At 41.1% G+C, this 15,136-nt stretch overlaps 1 protein-coding gene across 2 annotated transcripts; it reads right to left on the reverse strand.

The window, feature by feature from the left end:
• Positions 1 to 1,613: 1,613 nt before the first annotated feature.
• Positions 1,614 to 14,506, reverse strand: pmm2 (phosphomannomutase 2). 2 transcript variants are annotated; one of them, XM_083922720.1, is made up of 8 exons: positions 14,255 to 14,506; positions 11,042 to 11,153; positions 9,700 to 9,746; positions 9,488 to 9,579; positions 8,229 to 8,328; positions 4,783 to 4,858; positions 4,465 to 4,580; positions 1,614 to 3,434 (listed from the first exon to the last, which is right to left on the reverse strand). In XM_083922720.1, exons 1-8 carry the CDS (start codon positions 14,327 to 14,329, stop codon positions 3,330 to 3,332), a joined length of 723 nt encoding a protein of 240 aa, XP_083778846.1. In that variant the 5' UTR covers positions 14,330 to 14,506; the 3' UTR covers positions 1,614 to 3,329. The 2 variants fall into 2 exon arrangements, with proteins under 2 accessions (XP_083778846.1, XP_083778845.1); XM_083922719.1 differs by having other exon boundaries at positions 9,700 to 9,776.
• Positions 14,507 to 15,136: the final 630 nt, after the last annotated feature.

Genomic DNA, 15,136 nt, shown 5'->3' on the forward strand with positions numbered 1-15,136 from the left:
TTGTGTGAAACTGAAGTGTATCCTCATTTATAACCACAGATGTTACACAGACATATCTCATATCGTACAGACACATCAAGAAAAGATTGGTCCCCCTTTACCTGTTTAAATCTGTGGAGCAGTTTGGCTCATACCACTGCACTAAAGATGAAAAAAAAAGTGAGTGTTCTTTGGCCCCCCTGGGGGGGGGGGGGGGGGGGGGGTGCCAACGTGCAGACATGTGCAGGTGAAAGATGGTGAGCCAGTGTGTGATGGTAGATGTCACCATGATGCTGTGTGTATGAGCACACCGGGACCCCCCTTCTCAGCTGGAATATTCCCCTGTATGTTGTGCTGTGTATGTGTTTAGTACCATTGATGTAAAAGATTGATCAATAAATGCACTGTCAAAGGTCTGATTCAACAGGCATGAAACACATTGAAAGGTGCTTTTCAGTTGCTACAATGTTGGAACACTTTACATCACTGTTTATGGTTCATCACAGTTTCTCTTTATGAGACACCCTTGTTGATGAATAGTGAGTGAAAAAAAGGATCTTTTACCTGCTGCCAAATGTCTTGAACTGTGAGGTGGCGCAAGGCTTTTCTGCTCAGGGTGTGATGGAGACGTTGCATTTGTCATTCCTGAGGTACCATAGGGGCCATAATAACATATTAGTAGACTAAACGGTGATGGTTCCACTGCTGTCAACTTCTTATTCTATAACATCTAGGAAAAGACTATGTTTTATAATACATTTTAAACATTAAAGGCTGAATAAGAAGAATGAGCAGAACAGCTTCATCTAGTGTCTCAAGATCGTAGTCTCAACAACAAAAAATAATTCCAGTAGTCTTGTTGCCAGGTTGGTCAGACCCGGTCCAGTAGCTCCAGGAGACCTGAGTCTGTTTGAGCCTGTTTGAACCCGTCCCCTCCAGAAAATCACACCATTAAAAACAAGGATTAGAGGAGTTTGACTGACAGTTACCATTAGCCGTTAGCATTAGCCGTTCCAGCTAAGTAAAGATGAAAATGTTAGCGATCAAGGAGAAACATAGCCATGTGGGCGTGTATTTGAATGGCGTTCCTCTCCTTTCTCTAAGTCCATGGAGTGAATGCTCGGCCTATAGTGACTCTGGTTGTTGCCCGTCTCCGCTCAATCAGCTGCTGGGACAAAGAACGCCTCCTTCACTGAGGCTCCCAAGCAGCTGCAGGATTGGCAAACTCCATTTCACCCAGTGCCAGCCTACAGTAGCTGCACCCTGACCTCATGGTCAAACCTGTCAAAATTATATATTTTTTATTTGAATTAATATATATTCTTTTATTGAAAAGCAATACTTTCATTCTGTACCCCTCAAAAAAAATATAGCTTTAAATAAAGATTCTTTAACTAATGTTTAACAATTATTTGAAAATGTGATCTTCAAACTTTATTCCAATATTTTTAAATTTAATGTGCAGGAACAAAGTATTTCCAGTTGTCTGTATGCTAGGAGCTTTTCTGTGACGTCACATCAGGCTTTCAGGTGCAGCAAAACATTTCAATTTGATTTCAAGTGCCAGTTCGTGACAAGAGCTATTGCAATAAACTTTCCGTTTAGACTGGATAAAGACCAAGACCACACTGTGACTTTTTTATTTAACACAAAGAAAAGAAAATGGGGAAGAATGACAACAGAGAGGGGCTCTTCACTTCCTCTTCTCGAATCCTTCAAAGTCAACAACAAGCAAGCCTCAATTAGCGGCTGCAGATGCAACGCCGTCGGCTGCGGAGGACGGTGGAGGCTTTCCACCTGAGCGCTCCGCAGCAGAGGCAGGTGTTTCATAGCATTAGCATTAGAGCAGCTGCAGCAGGTCACAAATTTGACAGATACATGATGATTCTCTATACAGATGAGCTGAAACACACACCTAACTAAATGAATGAGCCTTATAATCATGCTGCAGCTAAAATTCATTTTCTTTGATTACCAGATATCTCTCTGATTACATTATTGGGTAAGACATGGCTGAACAAATAAACCTGCAATGTCCAGAGGAAGAACCAGAGCTTCAGCCACCACTATTCAGGTCTGTGTGTTACATTAACAGTGACTGCAGTACGCCGCATATCAGTGGCTCACATTCACAGTCAGGTTCCATTGATATGCAGTCGATAGAACAATACATTTAAAGAATGTCAGGCCATAAACAAAGGCCTCTAACCGAGTTTTGTTTTCATGGTCACATAGTCGATCTGTCAGAATTACATGTGCTGAAAAATGACACGCCATTAGTCTCTGTCTGCAAATGGAAACATGGAGTTGGTGATTAAGGGTTCGTCCACACCATCGAAAACAACCTTTTTTTTCTTTCTAAATCTCTGCGTCCACAGGAAACCAGGTGCAGCGACTCCAAACACTGTAGTACACATGCCAGGCCTGGATGTGGCGCTGTAATTGCCACAGAAATACACCAACAACAGAGAAGAAGAGACGGGGAGACGCTGTGGAGAATCCAAACCTGTCCCTGTTTCTGGTCTTAGTGGAGACTTTTGTGCTGTTTTGGACTCTGATGCACCAATCACTCTGCAGTTAGTGTCCTCAACGAGCAGAGGGTACTGCTGGGAGCCCCTTCCCCATCCCAAAGCACTCACAGGCGCCACTCTCTCACTACATTTAGAGACTTTTCACAGCTTCTTAGAACTGGATTTAGAAACAGAGCCTAGAGCAGTTTAGCTCCTTATTCAGAGCATCAGGGAAAAGGGAGAAATCTGTGCTGGGCCTCATTCATTCCCATGCATGTGGCTCAGAGTCCAGTTCAGTAAACAGTCTCTGGGTCCGTCTCTCTCCTGGTGTGGATGGTCGGACAAAACGATACTAAAGTTGTGCGGTTACAGGAAAAGGCGTCTGCATGTGGACGGAACCTCAGTTAAGAGGAGTCTCTGACACAGAGAGCAGACACTGAATCTGCGTCAGAGACTCCTCGGCTCTGACTGGTTGTTTTTCTTCAGGCTCGGTGGAATCTAGCAGATGACATCAGGAGCAGACAGAGAGGTAAAGACTTGACTTTTTCAAACAGATATCAACAAACAACAACGTATTTTTCATCAAAAGTTACTGACTTCAGCTTTAAAGACCTGAAAGCTCTTCAAAACCCAGTCAAAAATACACAGAAACCCATGGTCTCATTTGTCAGGGAGTCTGCGTCCCACTCCATGACACCAAAGACACCGGCTTACACTGCATTCAAGAATTCTTGTTGTAATAAACCCTCAGATAAGATCCTGTCAGTGGAATAAGACGTCCAGCAGAAGCGTCTCTTGTGAAAACCATGTGAGCCGACAGTAAATGCTTCTGCCTCACTCTCATGAGAAGAAGAGCTGCTCACAAAGTTTTTGGGTTTCCTCTGGACTGGAGACTTCATGGCCGACGGTCCGAGGGTCGCAGTAGATCTCATAGTCGTTTCCCCCCTAACACACACACACACACACACACACACACACACACACACACACACACACACACACACACACACACACACACACACACACACACACACACACACACACACACACACACACACACACACACACACACACACACACACACACACACACACACACACACACACACACACACACACACACACACACACACACACACACACACACACACACACACACACACACACACACACACACAGAGTGTAATCCATCAGATTGTTATGGATGAACTGGATCATTCAGTGCGTTTACATGCAGTTTAAAAAACAGATTATATTCAGGTTAAGGTCATACTCCGGTTTCTCAAACACCATGTAAACACCGTACCCCGGGTAAAATTGGAGTTCGCATAACACAGTTAACAGACCTAGAGATCTGCTTCACTGACACTAACTGATTATACATTCATGTAAACAGCCATCCCGGCTTACTATTGGGTTTTCGCATCTGCACATGCTCCGTGGGTTAGAACTCCCCCTCCCGACTATGCAGTGACTATGCCTTTACTTCCTGGTTGATCCAATCAGGATCAGTTTTAGATTAGGATCAGATTTAGTTGGACCAGGTTAGTTTTTATTTTATTGGAGGTTAAAGTTTACAAATAATTAGGGGCATTCATGGTTTTGTACAAACGCAATGTTTTAGGAAGGATTCTATGCAGAGTTTTATAAGTGAGGCCCCTGGACCGTCGTCAACGCTCATGCTCGTGCACGTGTGCTTGCTCGTACCCATACATGTGCATCTGTGCTCTGCTAAAGCCCACCTCTCTCAACCAGGCCGCGGCCGGGAAGTTGTACTCACACTGGTCAAATGAACTAGCCTTTAGCTGTGAATCGTGCTTTGTACACATGGTGAGGGTGAGTAGACCTGAAGCTAACAGTCCAAGTGTGTAGTCTGGATGAACTGTCTGTCTGCTCTCACCCGACAGTTCTATTGATATTCTACCTGTGAAAGAAGTGTGTGTTCTGCAGCCATCCACGGTAGTTAGCATACTCACAGGTTTAGTCTTGTCTCCAAAGAAGTGAATGGTTGAGTAGTTGTCCTTCTTAACAAAGCCCAGACAGAATCTCTTATCCCAACCATCAGGAAACACATCAAAGCTGATCTGCCCTCCTGCAGAGAAACAAAGGTAAGAGGCAGCCGGAGAAGATGGGAAGGATTTACATCACAGTGAAACACAACTGAGCTCACGTCTCATACTGCCTGCCCACAGCACTTATGAGACAGTATACACTGTGTATATGGAGCTGTTTCCTTCAAACACAGATTCAGTGTAAATGCAAATACTGTATTGTCATGAATGCAGTGGACTCACCGATTGAAAATGACAACCCTTTTCCTTTGAACTCTTCCTTTAATACGGACACAAACTTCTCTCGGATTTTCTCTTTCTGAATGGAGCAAAACAGGAAATAAAAATCACAGTCCTGACACCAGCTTATCGCAGGACAAGTTGAATCGTAAAATACCATTTTCCATGTGCATTCTATCACAATCTTGCTATCCTGTGAGGGACAGATACACACTGCAAAGACAGGCAAAGTTTAACCCGGGGCTGAGGAGCATGCTGAAAACAATGTGACAGGTATGTTTTCTCAGACAAAATCAAATAAAAAAGAATGTAGTTTGTACTTTGTGTTTACTTGTAGTCTTTGCACTTATGCTCCTAATCTGTGCTCATACTGTATATGCTCCTAATCTGTGCTCATACTGTATATGCTCCTAATCTGTGCTCATACTGTATATGTTCCTTATCTGTGCTCATACTGTACATGCTCCTTATCTGTGCTCATACTGTACATGCTCCTTATCTGTGCTCATACTGTATATGTTCCTTATCTGTGCTCATACTGTATATGTTCCTTATGTGCTCATACTGTACATGCTCCTTATCTGTGCTCATACTGTACATGCTCCTTATCTGTGCTCATACTGTATATGTTCTTAATCTGTGCTCATACTGTATATGCTCCTAATCTGTGCTCATACTGTATATGTTCCTTATCTGTGCTCATACTGTACATGCTCCTTATCTGTGCTCATACTGTATATGTTCCTTATCTGTGCTCATACTGTATATGTTCCTTATCTGTGCTCATACTGTATATGTTCCTTATCTGTGCTCATACTGTATATGTTCTTAATCTGTGCTCATACTGTACATGTTCCTTATCTGTGCTCATACTGTACATGTTCCTTATCTGTGCTCATACTGTATATGTTCCTTATCTGTGCTCATACTGTATATGCTCCTTATCTGTGCTCATACTGTATATGTTCCTTATCTGTGCTCATACTGTATATGCTCCTTATCTGTGCTCATACTGTATATGTTCCTTATCTGTGCTCATACTGTACATGCTCCTTATCTGTGCTCATACTGTACATGTTCCTTATCTGTGCTCATACTGTACATGTTCCTTATATGTGCTCATACTGTACATGTTCCTTATCTGTGCTCATACTGTACATGCTCCTTATCTGTGCTCATACTGTACATGCTCCTTATCTGTGCTCATACTGTACATGTTCCTTATCTGTGCTCATACTGTATATGCTCCTTATCTGTGCTCATACTGTACATGTTCCTTATGTGCTCATACTGTACATGCTCCTTATCTGTGCTCATACTGTACATGTTCCTAATCTGTGCTCATACTGTATATGTTCCTTATCTGTGCTCATACTGTACATGTTCCTAATCTGTGCTCATACTGTACATGTTCCTAATCTGTGCTCATACTGTATATGTTCCTTATCTGTGCTCATACTGTACATGTTCCTTATCTGTGCTCATACTGTATATGCTCCTTATCTGTGCTCATACTGTACATGTTCCTTATCTGTGCTCATACTGTATATGTTCCTTATCTGTGCTCATACTGTATATGTTCCTTATCTGTGCTCATACTGTATATGTTCCTTATCTGTGCTCATACTGTATATGTTCCTTATCTGTGCTCATACTGTATATGTTCCTTATCTGTGCTCATACTGTATATGTTCCTAATCTGTGCTCATACTGTACATGTTCCTTATCTGTGCTCATACTGTACATGTTCCTTATCTGTGCTCATACTGTACATGCTCCTTATCTGTGCTCATACTGTACATGCTCCTTATCTGTGCTCATACTGTACATGCTCCTTATCTGTGCTCATACTGTACATGCTCCTTATGTGCTCATACTGTACATGTCCCTTATCTGTGCTCATACTGTACATGTTCCTTATCTGTGCTCATACTGTATATGTTCCTTATCTGTGCTCATACTGTATATGTTCCTTATCTGTGCTCATACTGTACATGCTCCTTATCTGTGCTCATACTGTACATGTTCCTTATCTGTGCTCATACTGTACATGTTCCTTATCTGTGCTCATACTGTACATGTTCCTTATCTATGCTCATACTGTATATGCTCCTTATCTGTGCGTGTACTGTACATGCTCCTTATCTGTGCGTGTACTGTACATGTTCCTTATCTGTGCTCATACTGTATATGTTCCTTATCTGTGCGTGTACTGTACATGTTCCTTATCTGTGCTCATGCTGTATATGTTCCTTATCTGTGCTCATACTGTATATGCTCCTTATCTGTGCTCATACTGTATATGTTCCTTATCTGTGCTCATACTGTATATGCTCCTTATCTGTGCTCATACTGTATATGTTCCTTATCTGTGCTCATACTGTATATGTTCCTTATCTGTGCTCATACTGTATATGCTCCTTATCTGTGCTCATACTGTATATGCTCCTTATCTGTGCTCATACTGTATATGCTCCTTATCTGTGCTCATACTCTACATGCTCCTTATCTGTGCTCATACTGTACATGCTCCTTATCTGAGCTCATACTGTACATGCTCCTTATCTGTGCTCATACTGTATATGCTCCTTATCTGTGCTCATACTGTACATGCTCCTTATCTGAGCTCATACTGTACATGCTCCTTATCTGAGCATGGTGCTTCTGTTGTGATTAAATTCTCGTGCATATCAATGTGCTATATGTAACACATTTCTATTTTGTCTGTGTGCTGCTTTATCAATTGCTTCCATGCATATGGGTTATGTTTTAACTTACACTTGTGTTGTTTTATTTGTTATGCTTACAGTATGTGTTCTTGTCTCAATTTTTTTGTGTTGCAGTTTCCTGCATGTTTTTTAATGTTTTCCTAAATGTCATCAACCTGCCAGGGACTGCAGATGAAAATGAGCCTGCATGGCTAAATCTGCCACATTTACATGTGTGACTTCGTTGCTCTTGTTAATCAATGTGTGTTGTTCCTTTTAAATCAATTTTATAATAAAAAAAAATATATATACACATTTAAAAGGTGCTGCAGAAGCTAAAGTGAATAGCAACAATATTGAGTAAATAACAAAACAACAAAGACAAGCATATATGGAAATTGCAAAACACTAAAACATAGATAAAAACCTTTATATCAATAAGATCAATTAAAAAAAAATAAAAGGTTATAAAATAATAAAACCACTAAGAGCAACCAAAAGCCATTGAAAACATGTACACATTGCGTCCTAAAGTGTCAGCGGAGTGGAACAACTAATCAATAGCAGAAGACTCTTTGGAGCTTTGGAGCTGCCACTGCTCTCCCTTACACACTAGCCTGGATTGAAGAACACGTCAAAACAAGTATTCAGAGTTGCCTGCAGCCCCTTTCACAGTGCACACAGTCAGGGGATCCTTTATCTTTTTGTCCTAAAAAATGCCTTGAGTGTGAATGTGACTACCTGATCCAGCTTGTAGAACTCGTTCCTTTCTTCCTGTGTACAGCTGCGTCCAATCGGGGAGATGTTCAACATGCCATTACGGAATTCAACAAATGTCCCCCTATAAAACATTACAATTCAGTCTCCAGAAGTAAACTAGAATAGATCATTACTACTATTGACATTTCACAGCTTCAAAAAGGATTCCTACACATTTTCCATTTCTAAATTCCAGACTTTTCCCGACTCAACTTTCCAGGCTTCTCTGAAGATTTTTCAGTCAATATTAAACATCTGAACCAAAAGTTTTAGATGCTTATTATGTAAATAAATTTGTCTGAAATCCAACTTTTATCACGCATGTTAAACTGACTATCTCTGCCATTATGTTGCAAAGTAATTACAAGACATTTTCTCTACAACAGTAGAGCTGGATAATTAAATGAATAAGTGTGAACCTGTAACTCTACAGACAGGAACAGTAGAGATGGATCATTAAATGAATAAGTGAACCTGTAACTCTACAGACAGGAACAGTAGAGATGGATCATTAAATGAATAACTGTGAACCTGTAACTCTACAGACAGGAACAGTAGAGATGGATCATTAAATGAATAAGTGAACCTGTAACTCTACAGACAGGAACAGTAGAGATGGATCATTAAATGAATAAGTGAACCTGTAACTCTACAGACAGGAACAGTAGAGATGGATCATTAAATGAATAAGTGAACCTGTAACTCTACAGACAGGAACAGTAGAGATGGATCATTAAATGAATAACTGTGAACCTGTAACTCTACAGACAGGAACAGTAGAGAGTAAACATACTGTAAATAAATCAAATAATAATAAATTATAAATAAAATGTAGATGACACGTCTGGAAAAAAATCAATAAATGAGAATTGCACAGCTAATTGTAACCATGGTAACCTTAGCCCATTCTACAGCAGCTTGATTAGCTTCATATCATCCACAGGTCGGCTGTGTTGCTGTGTTAGTGTGTTGGTAGTAAACTTGTTTTGATTTGTATTTATTAAGATATTTTATTTTAGAAAGTGAGATAATAGTCTGGAAACATTTTTCCAACTCTTTTCCCTTTTTCCAAACTGATCCAGACATGGAAATGACTCAACCTAAATTCCAGACTCTTCCAGACTGCGTAGGAACCCTGTTCAAGGCACCCTTCGGTGCCCAGTACATCAGATTAACAAGTGATAACCCGAAAAAGAGAGAAATATAAATAATGACATCATGACTCTCTGATATGTCTGTACCTCTTCTTGGGCAGTTTGATCTTAGCCATGTAGTTGAGACAGAAGTTAATGAAATCTTGGAGGAGCTCTTCTCCCATGTGAGCCTGGATGGACTGACAAACAGCAAGCAGACTAAGTAAACCTCCTGAGGCCACAAGACCAGAACTAGGATCATCTTCATCTGCAAACATAGACTTTGACTCAGGGCTTAAAAGCATTCACATACGTCTTACCTGGACAGAGATTAGCTCTCCATTCTTATAGGCCACAAGACCATTCTCTGCAAACACATAGTCCACTTTGTGGATCACTGCACATTAACAGAGAGAAAAACACTCAGTCAATCTGATGACATTCTTGAGCTAAATATAGAACTGCTGTATTACACACCCTGTTACCACCTGGTATTAACATACGGTGTGAGTGATCCAATCACAAGTGTTCAGCTACAGGTACAGGTGAAAACACTCAGGACGCATAAAGATCGGATCTCAAAAACCTCATTCAGAGGTGGTTCAGGCCTCATGTGTCCACATTCTGATAGTAGTGAGAACAGGGATGTGACTCTGTCCACATCAGGGACCGCCTACTCAACTGACGCTCCCCTGCCTGAGAGGAAGTGTGTCCTCATTCACAGACTGTGATGTGTCCACAACATCTGAGCCTGTAGCTCTCTGTGTATTTTTGGCTGCTTGTATTTTTAAACTTTATTATTTTGAAAGTATTTCTTGTGTCACAGAAACCACAGAGAGTGACTCATGAGTCCTGGGTGTTATAACCAGACTGTTGGCCATGTGTCCGTCTGCACCTATCCAGCTCTCTGGAGCTCGTTCTCTGTTGCCTTACAAAGGCCACCCAGGTGGATAATAATAATCATTTATAATGATAATAATTTTAAGGTCAATAAAATGGACCTGAATTCATGAATATATGGATATATTGCTGCTGATATTCCTGTAATTTCATTGTAACATCATCCGTTGATATTGACAAGTCGGAGCAGCTGTGACCTGGATAAACATATTTATTTCCTATAAATTCTTCACAATAAAAGACCCCCAGTGTTTTAGCATTCAGATGCTTTCATTGTGAAGCAGTGAAATCAGGAAATGGGCTTCATATGCAGGAACTTATCATGACGATAAACCACAGCAGTGAGATGAACACAGACACTTTTAAAGGTGGATTTCTGTCTGCTCTGCTGCACAGATCACAGCAGGTAAACATCATTATTTATCTGAAACTCAGAACACATTACACACAAACACTGCTGTTTGTGAGAGAGAAAAGCTGAAGGTAGGAAATCGCTCTTTCATGAGTCATCTCACCTTTCTGTTATGATTTATGTGAGATAAGAGTAACAACGGAAATTCACACAAAACTTTTTTCATTCAAATATGGAGGTTATCTCTTTCCTGAACAGAAAGGATGTAGGTGGTGATTCCCATATAAAGCGGTCACTGTGCAGACACATGCGGCTGCCAGGTGAGAACAGACAGACAGAGCTGAACACCTGTGATGGGCCATTAACAGCAGGTCCGAACAGGCTCACAGAGCTACAGAGGACTGGCTCACCATCATCTCCCAGCTGCTCTTTGATCTTAATGAGGTCCGACCCTCCTACCACTCCGACTGGAACCCGAGTCCTCAGCTTCTCAAGGAACTCTGCCATGCATGGAGTCACACGCTGAAAACACACACATTCACACGTTACATTTACTGACATCCATTATCTCTAACCACTTATCCCAGTTGGGGTCACGGGGGCTGGAGCCGATCCCGGCTGACATTATATCATTTACTGACTGGATGGTATAAAACACAGCAATTAGAGCAATAATACTTACATTCAGTAGTCATCAATCTACATGTATTTCGGCTGTCAGGATTCATGTAAACTGTTAAGTTTCCTTTTTTCTTAAGACGCTGCTATTTTTGGTCATAATATAATCATCTGTTTCTAAGTGTACTTTTCCTTCTGGAGGTGGTCATTCACATTTGACTTATTTAAACTTGATTTTTAGGTCATTTAAAATTCCTTGGTATGACAGCGTTGATGTCAACTGAGTATTCATCTAGAACTTTTCACGTACTGTGTGCTAACATTGTAGGAATATACATATTTTCTGATTTATTAGGTCCACATTTTTAGCTAAAACTAATTCAGAGAGTGAGGAGCAAAAGGTAAATGATCCTGAGATAAATCTGCGCCGTGAGGAGATGGTAAATTCTCCAGAGGGCAAAAAAACAAGGCTGTCTGATTTGAACTTCTGCCCCTCTTATCCTACTGGAGAATCTGAAATGAGCCTTGAGAAACTGAGCGTGGACCTTCTTTCAGATGCTAAAAAGAGGAATAACAGAGAGGTGGGGAGGATGAGGATGGAAAAGATGTTTGCATACGTGACACACCCATGGTACTGGGGAAAGATGGCCAGTGCTCTTTGAAATAAATGAGGTATGTGATTTAGGAAATTTGCCTGGAACATGGCTTTGCAATGCAAGCATATTTGATTTAAATGTAAAGCTTTGTGAAAATAAAGGGGCTCAGAATTATGTATTCACATGTTTGTCCTTGTTTGCAGGCTTTTTATTGCTGCACAGGACATGTCCCATCACTCAAATTCCATGTGGTCATATTTCTAACCTCCACTGGCCAAAGGTCAAGTTCACTGTAACCTCAGAACCTTTTTTTGCCTCGCAATATCTCAGGAAAGCCTCAAGGGAACCACCCTTGGCTCAACCACCCACTTAAAGACTCAAAGATGGACCGATTTGAATTTGGTGGTAAAAGTTTAAGGTCACAGGGAAAAGTCAATCATGAAAACTTTTCACAAATATGGTTCTCAGGGGGTCCTGTTGACCCAGGATTTTCAATCAGTTCATGAAACCATCTTATTGAAGCAGCAAAACAAAATATTGAGTGGGTTAAATTTTATTGTGAATAACTACAATGGTCTGGGGCCGGGGCCATATTCACAAAACATCTTAAAGCTAAGAGTAGCTCTTAACTTGCTGATTTAGGAGTAACTTTCACTCCTAATTTAAGGCCTCCTAACCTTTTAAGATCAGAGTATTTCATTAAGCATTTTAGCGTTAAAAGTAGCTCCTAAATCTATAAGAACGAGGACTCCTAAATCAATCAGTAAATCAGGAAAGACCTAACATGGCTGCAGCTGTCAACATTTTGTAGAGATTCAATGATAGTGAGCTTTAAAACGGTATGGCCTTAATGGAGATGCCATTATGAACGTGGTAGAGTTGGTCAGGGATGACGTCACTACCAACCAATATCACCGCAGATTAAAGTTGGTACAACTCTCCGCTATTTAACCACGGGAAAAAAGCAGCTGTAAACGCAGATCATCTTGGCGTCTCTCAGCTGTCGCTCAGGAGGATTTTGCTCCAGACGATAAATGTTCTATCCAGACCCCACATAGTGCTGCAGTTCATTCACTTCCCCATTGAAGTGTTTCTATCATAAATTCACTCTTAGGGACTCAATCCCTCTCAGCCAATCACTGTGGGCATAGAAGGGATGAACATGATGTCATCCATAGCAACGAGGTCAACCCCTCCCTCTGGTCTTAGTTTAGGAAAAGTTGGTCTGAGAGGCTGAACGAAGAACTTTAAGTAATGCTTAGGAGAACTCTTAGCTAAAAAAACATCAAATGTTTTGGGACTACGGCCCCAGATCATTAGAAAATGAAGTGATAAAAATAGTGTTTCATAATTTGTGATTCATAGAAAATGATTTGTGCACATGTGATTATGCAACTATGTACATAATACACCCCCCCCCCCCCCCCCCGAAATGATAGGAAGACACTTCAAGATTATGAACCACAGTTATCCTTCCAAAGAATGACTTTACTCTTTAATATTGACGATGATATGTGCTCACTTTGTGAAAGTGATGTTGAGACGGACCACAGATTTTCTCATGTAGGGTGATACAGACATTTTGGCTGAACATCCACAAATGGATCAAACTAAATATCTCATCATTTCCAGCTTCTATCTCTAGAGACAATGTCACATTCAGTATAATACTAATTCAGTAGATACTGCACAACAAAAACAATAAACTCTGTTGTAATGTTATTCTCTGTCAGGTCAAACATTTCATCCAAAAAGTAAAACTCTGAAATCCTCCCCCAATTACATTTTTTTTTCCTAAATGATTTCAAAATACATGTAAAATCTCTAAAATTGAGAAATGAAAGGAACGCACAGAAATGATATGACATTTTTAAGCACTGCCCCGCTGTGTCCACTAATTGAAACTAAACTGTTTTGACTTTATTTTATAAGTACTATGTATTCTATTTATATGTATTTATGTATGTACCTTGTTTTATTGTCAATGGAGCCTTGCCGTTTTGAATAAGTTTGTAATGTTTTTGAGGATTGAAAGTTCAATATTCCTACGAGAAGTTGTAATGTACTGAATTGTTCTAAATAAAGTTTGGAAGAAAAAAAAAACTTTGCTCCTCCCGGTGGCAGCCAATGTCACAAAAAACAGTGTGTCCAGCACACACAAACATATAAGCTCTCACGTGGTGGTTGGTATTACTCTGACCACATATCAGCTCATGTTCAAGGGTGGAACCTATTTCACAGTACAAGTTTCTACGGAATGGCAAGAACCACAATAACTACGTGGAGCCGGAAGTCGCGCTAACAAAACGTAGCCTTAGCAGACTTTTTTGTGTGTGTGTGTGCGTATTCGTGTGGGTGCGCGCGCGCGCCTCCTGCCGTAAACTAAACCGCGAAAGCTTTTGTTACTACCTGTCTCGCGGCCGTGAGCGTGCCGTCAACATCGAAGAGGCAGAGCGTGCTGCCGTCCAGCTCGGCTTCAGTCATCCTGTCTCCGCTGTCAGTCTAACGTTAGGGGGGGTGGACACGGTCCCTCTGTGTTTCCCCGGTGGACAGTGTTCACCCGGTGTGTGTCCGCAGCCCCTCTCGGTCTTCTCCGTTTGCTCCCAGGAGCCTTCTTTTTCTGCCGTTTTCTTGACAGCAGCAGTAAGATTTAGGCAACAACTGAGGATACTGCTAACAGAGTAGAGAGAGAGAGACCGGACACTTCTTCTTTCCTCTAATGGGTCGCAAACGTCTATGCCGCCACCTACTGCACTGGAGTGCGGCCGGCGCCATATGGCCTCCTGCTCAGCCAGCTCCACAGCCAGTCCAGTCATTTTCTGAAAAAGCTTGAACACATGTCATCAGAAGCAAACTGAACCCAATTCGTTTCCTCAATATGTCCTGAGTAAGGAGGGGGGGCCTGAAGAATCCCAATAGGGGACAGTGTTGAAAAGGAACCAAATATACATTTATATACATAAAAATCAATATTGTGGCCCATCTAAACAAATAAATAAACATTAGTTGAAGTGTATGCTGTATTCAGCATATTTTCACAGCTTAACTTTGACATCAGAAGTTCATGCAGAGGAAACTGAAGGCACTTTCAAAGCCACTGGCCTCCTGTGACGAAAACAGCCATTTTACCTCCCAGAACACAGAAGCTGCTGGTCTACCACTCCCTCCACCGGTTATTTTGTACGTTTTATTTGTTCCTAACCCTTTAAAATACCACATTCACACAATAACACAAACTAACGGGTCAAGGCAGTGGTGCACCAGCAAATCTTGTGTTGGTGAGGTAAAATT

The sequence above is a fragment of the Echiichthys vipera genome (assembly GCF_963691815.1).
Source record: "Echiichthys vipera genome assembly, chromosome: 2".
Classification (NCBI taxonomy): Eukaryota; Metazoa; Chordata; class Actinopteri; order Perciformes; family Trachinidae; genus Echiichthys; species Echiichthys vipera.

Excerpts from the sequence above, each read along its gene's own strand:
- pmm2 (XM_083922719.1), bottom strand. The coding sequence starts at position 14,329 with ATGACTGAAGCCGAGCTGGACGGCAGCACGCTCTGCCTCTTCGATGTT. Across the intron at positions 11,154-14,254 it reads CGCTCACGGCCGCGAGACAG|CGTGTGACTCCATGCATGGC; the intron begins GTAGTAACAAAA and ends GTGTGTTTTCAG. Across the intron at positions 4,859-8,228 it reads AGTTCTACAAGCTGGATCAG|AAAGAGAAAATCCGAGAGAA; the intron begins GTAGTCACATTC and ends TGCTCCATTCAG.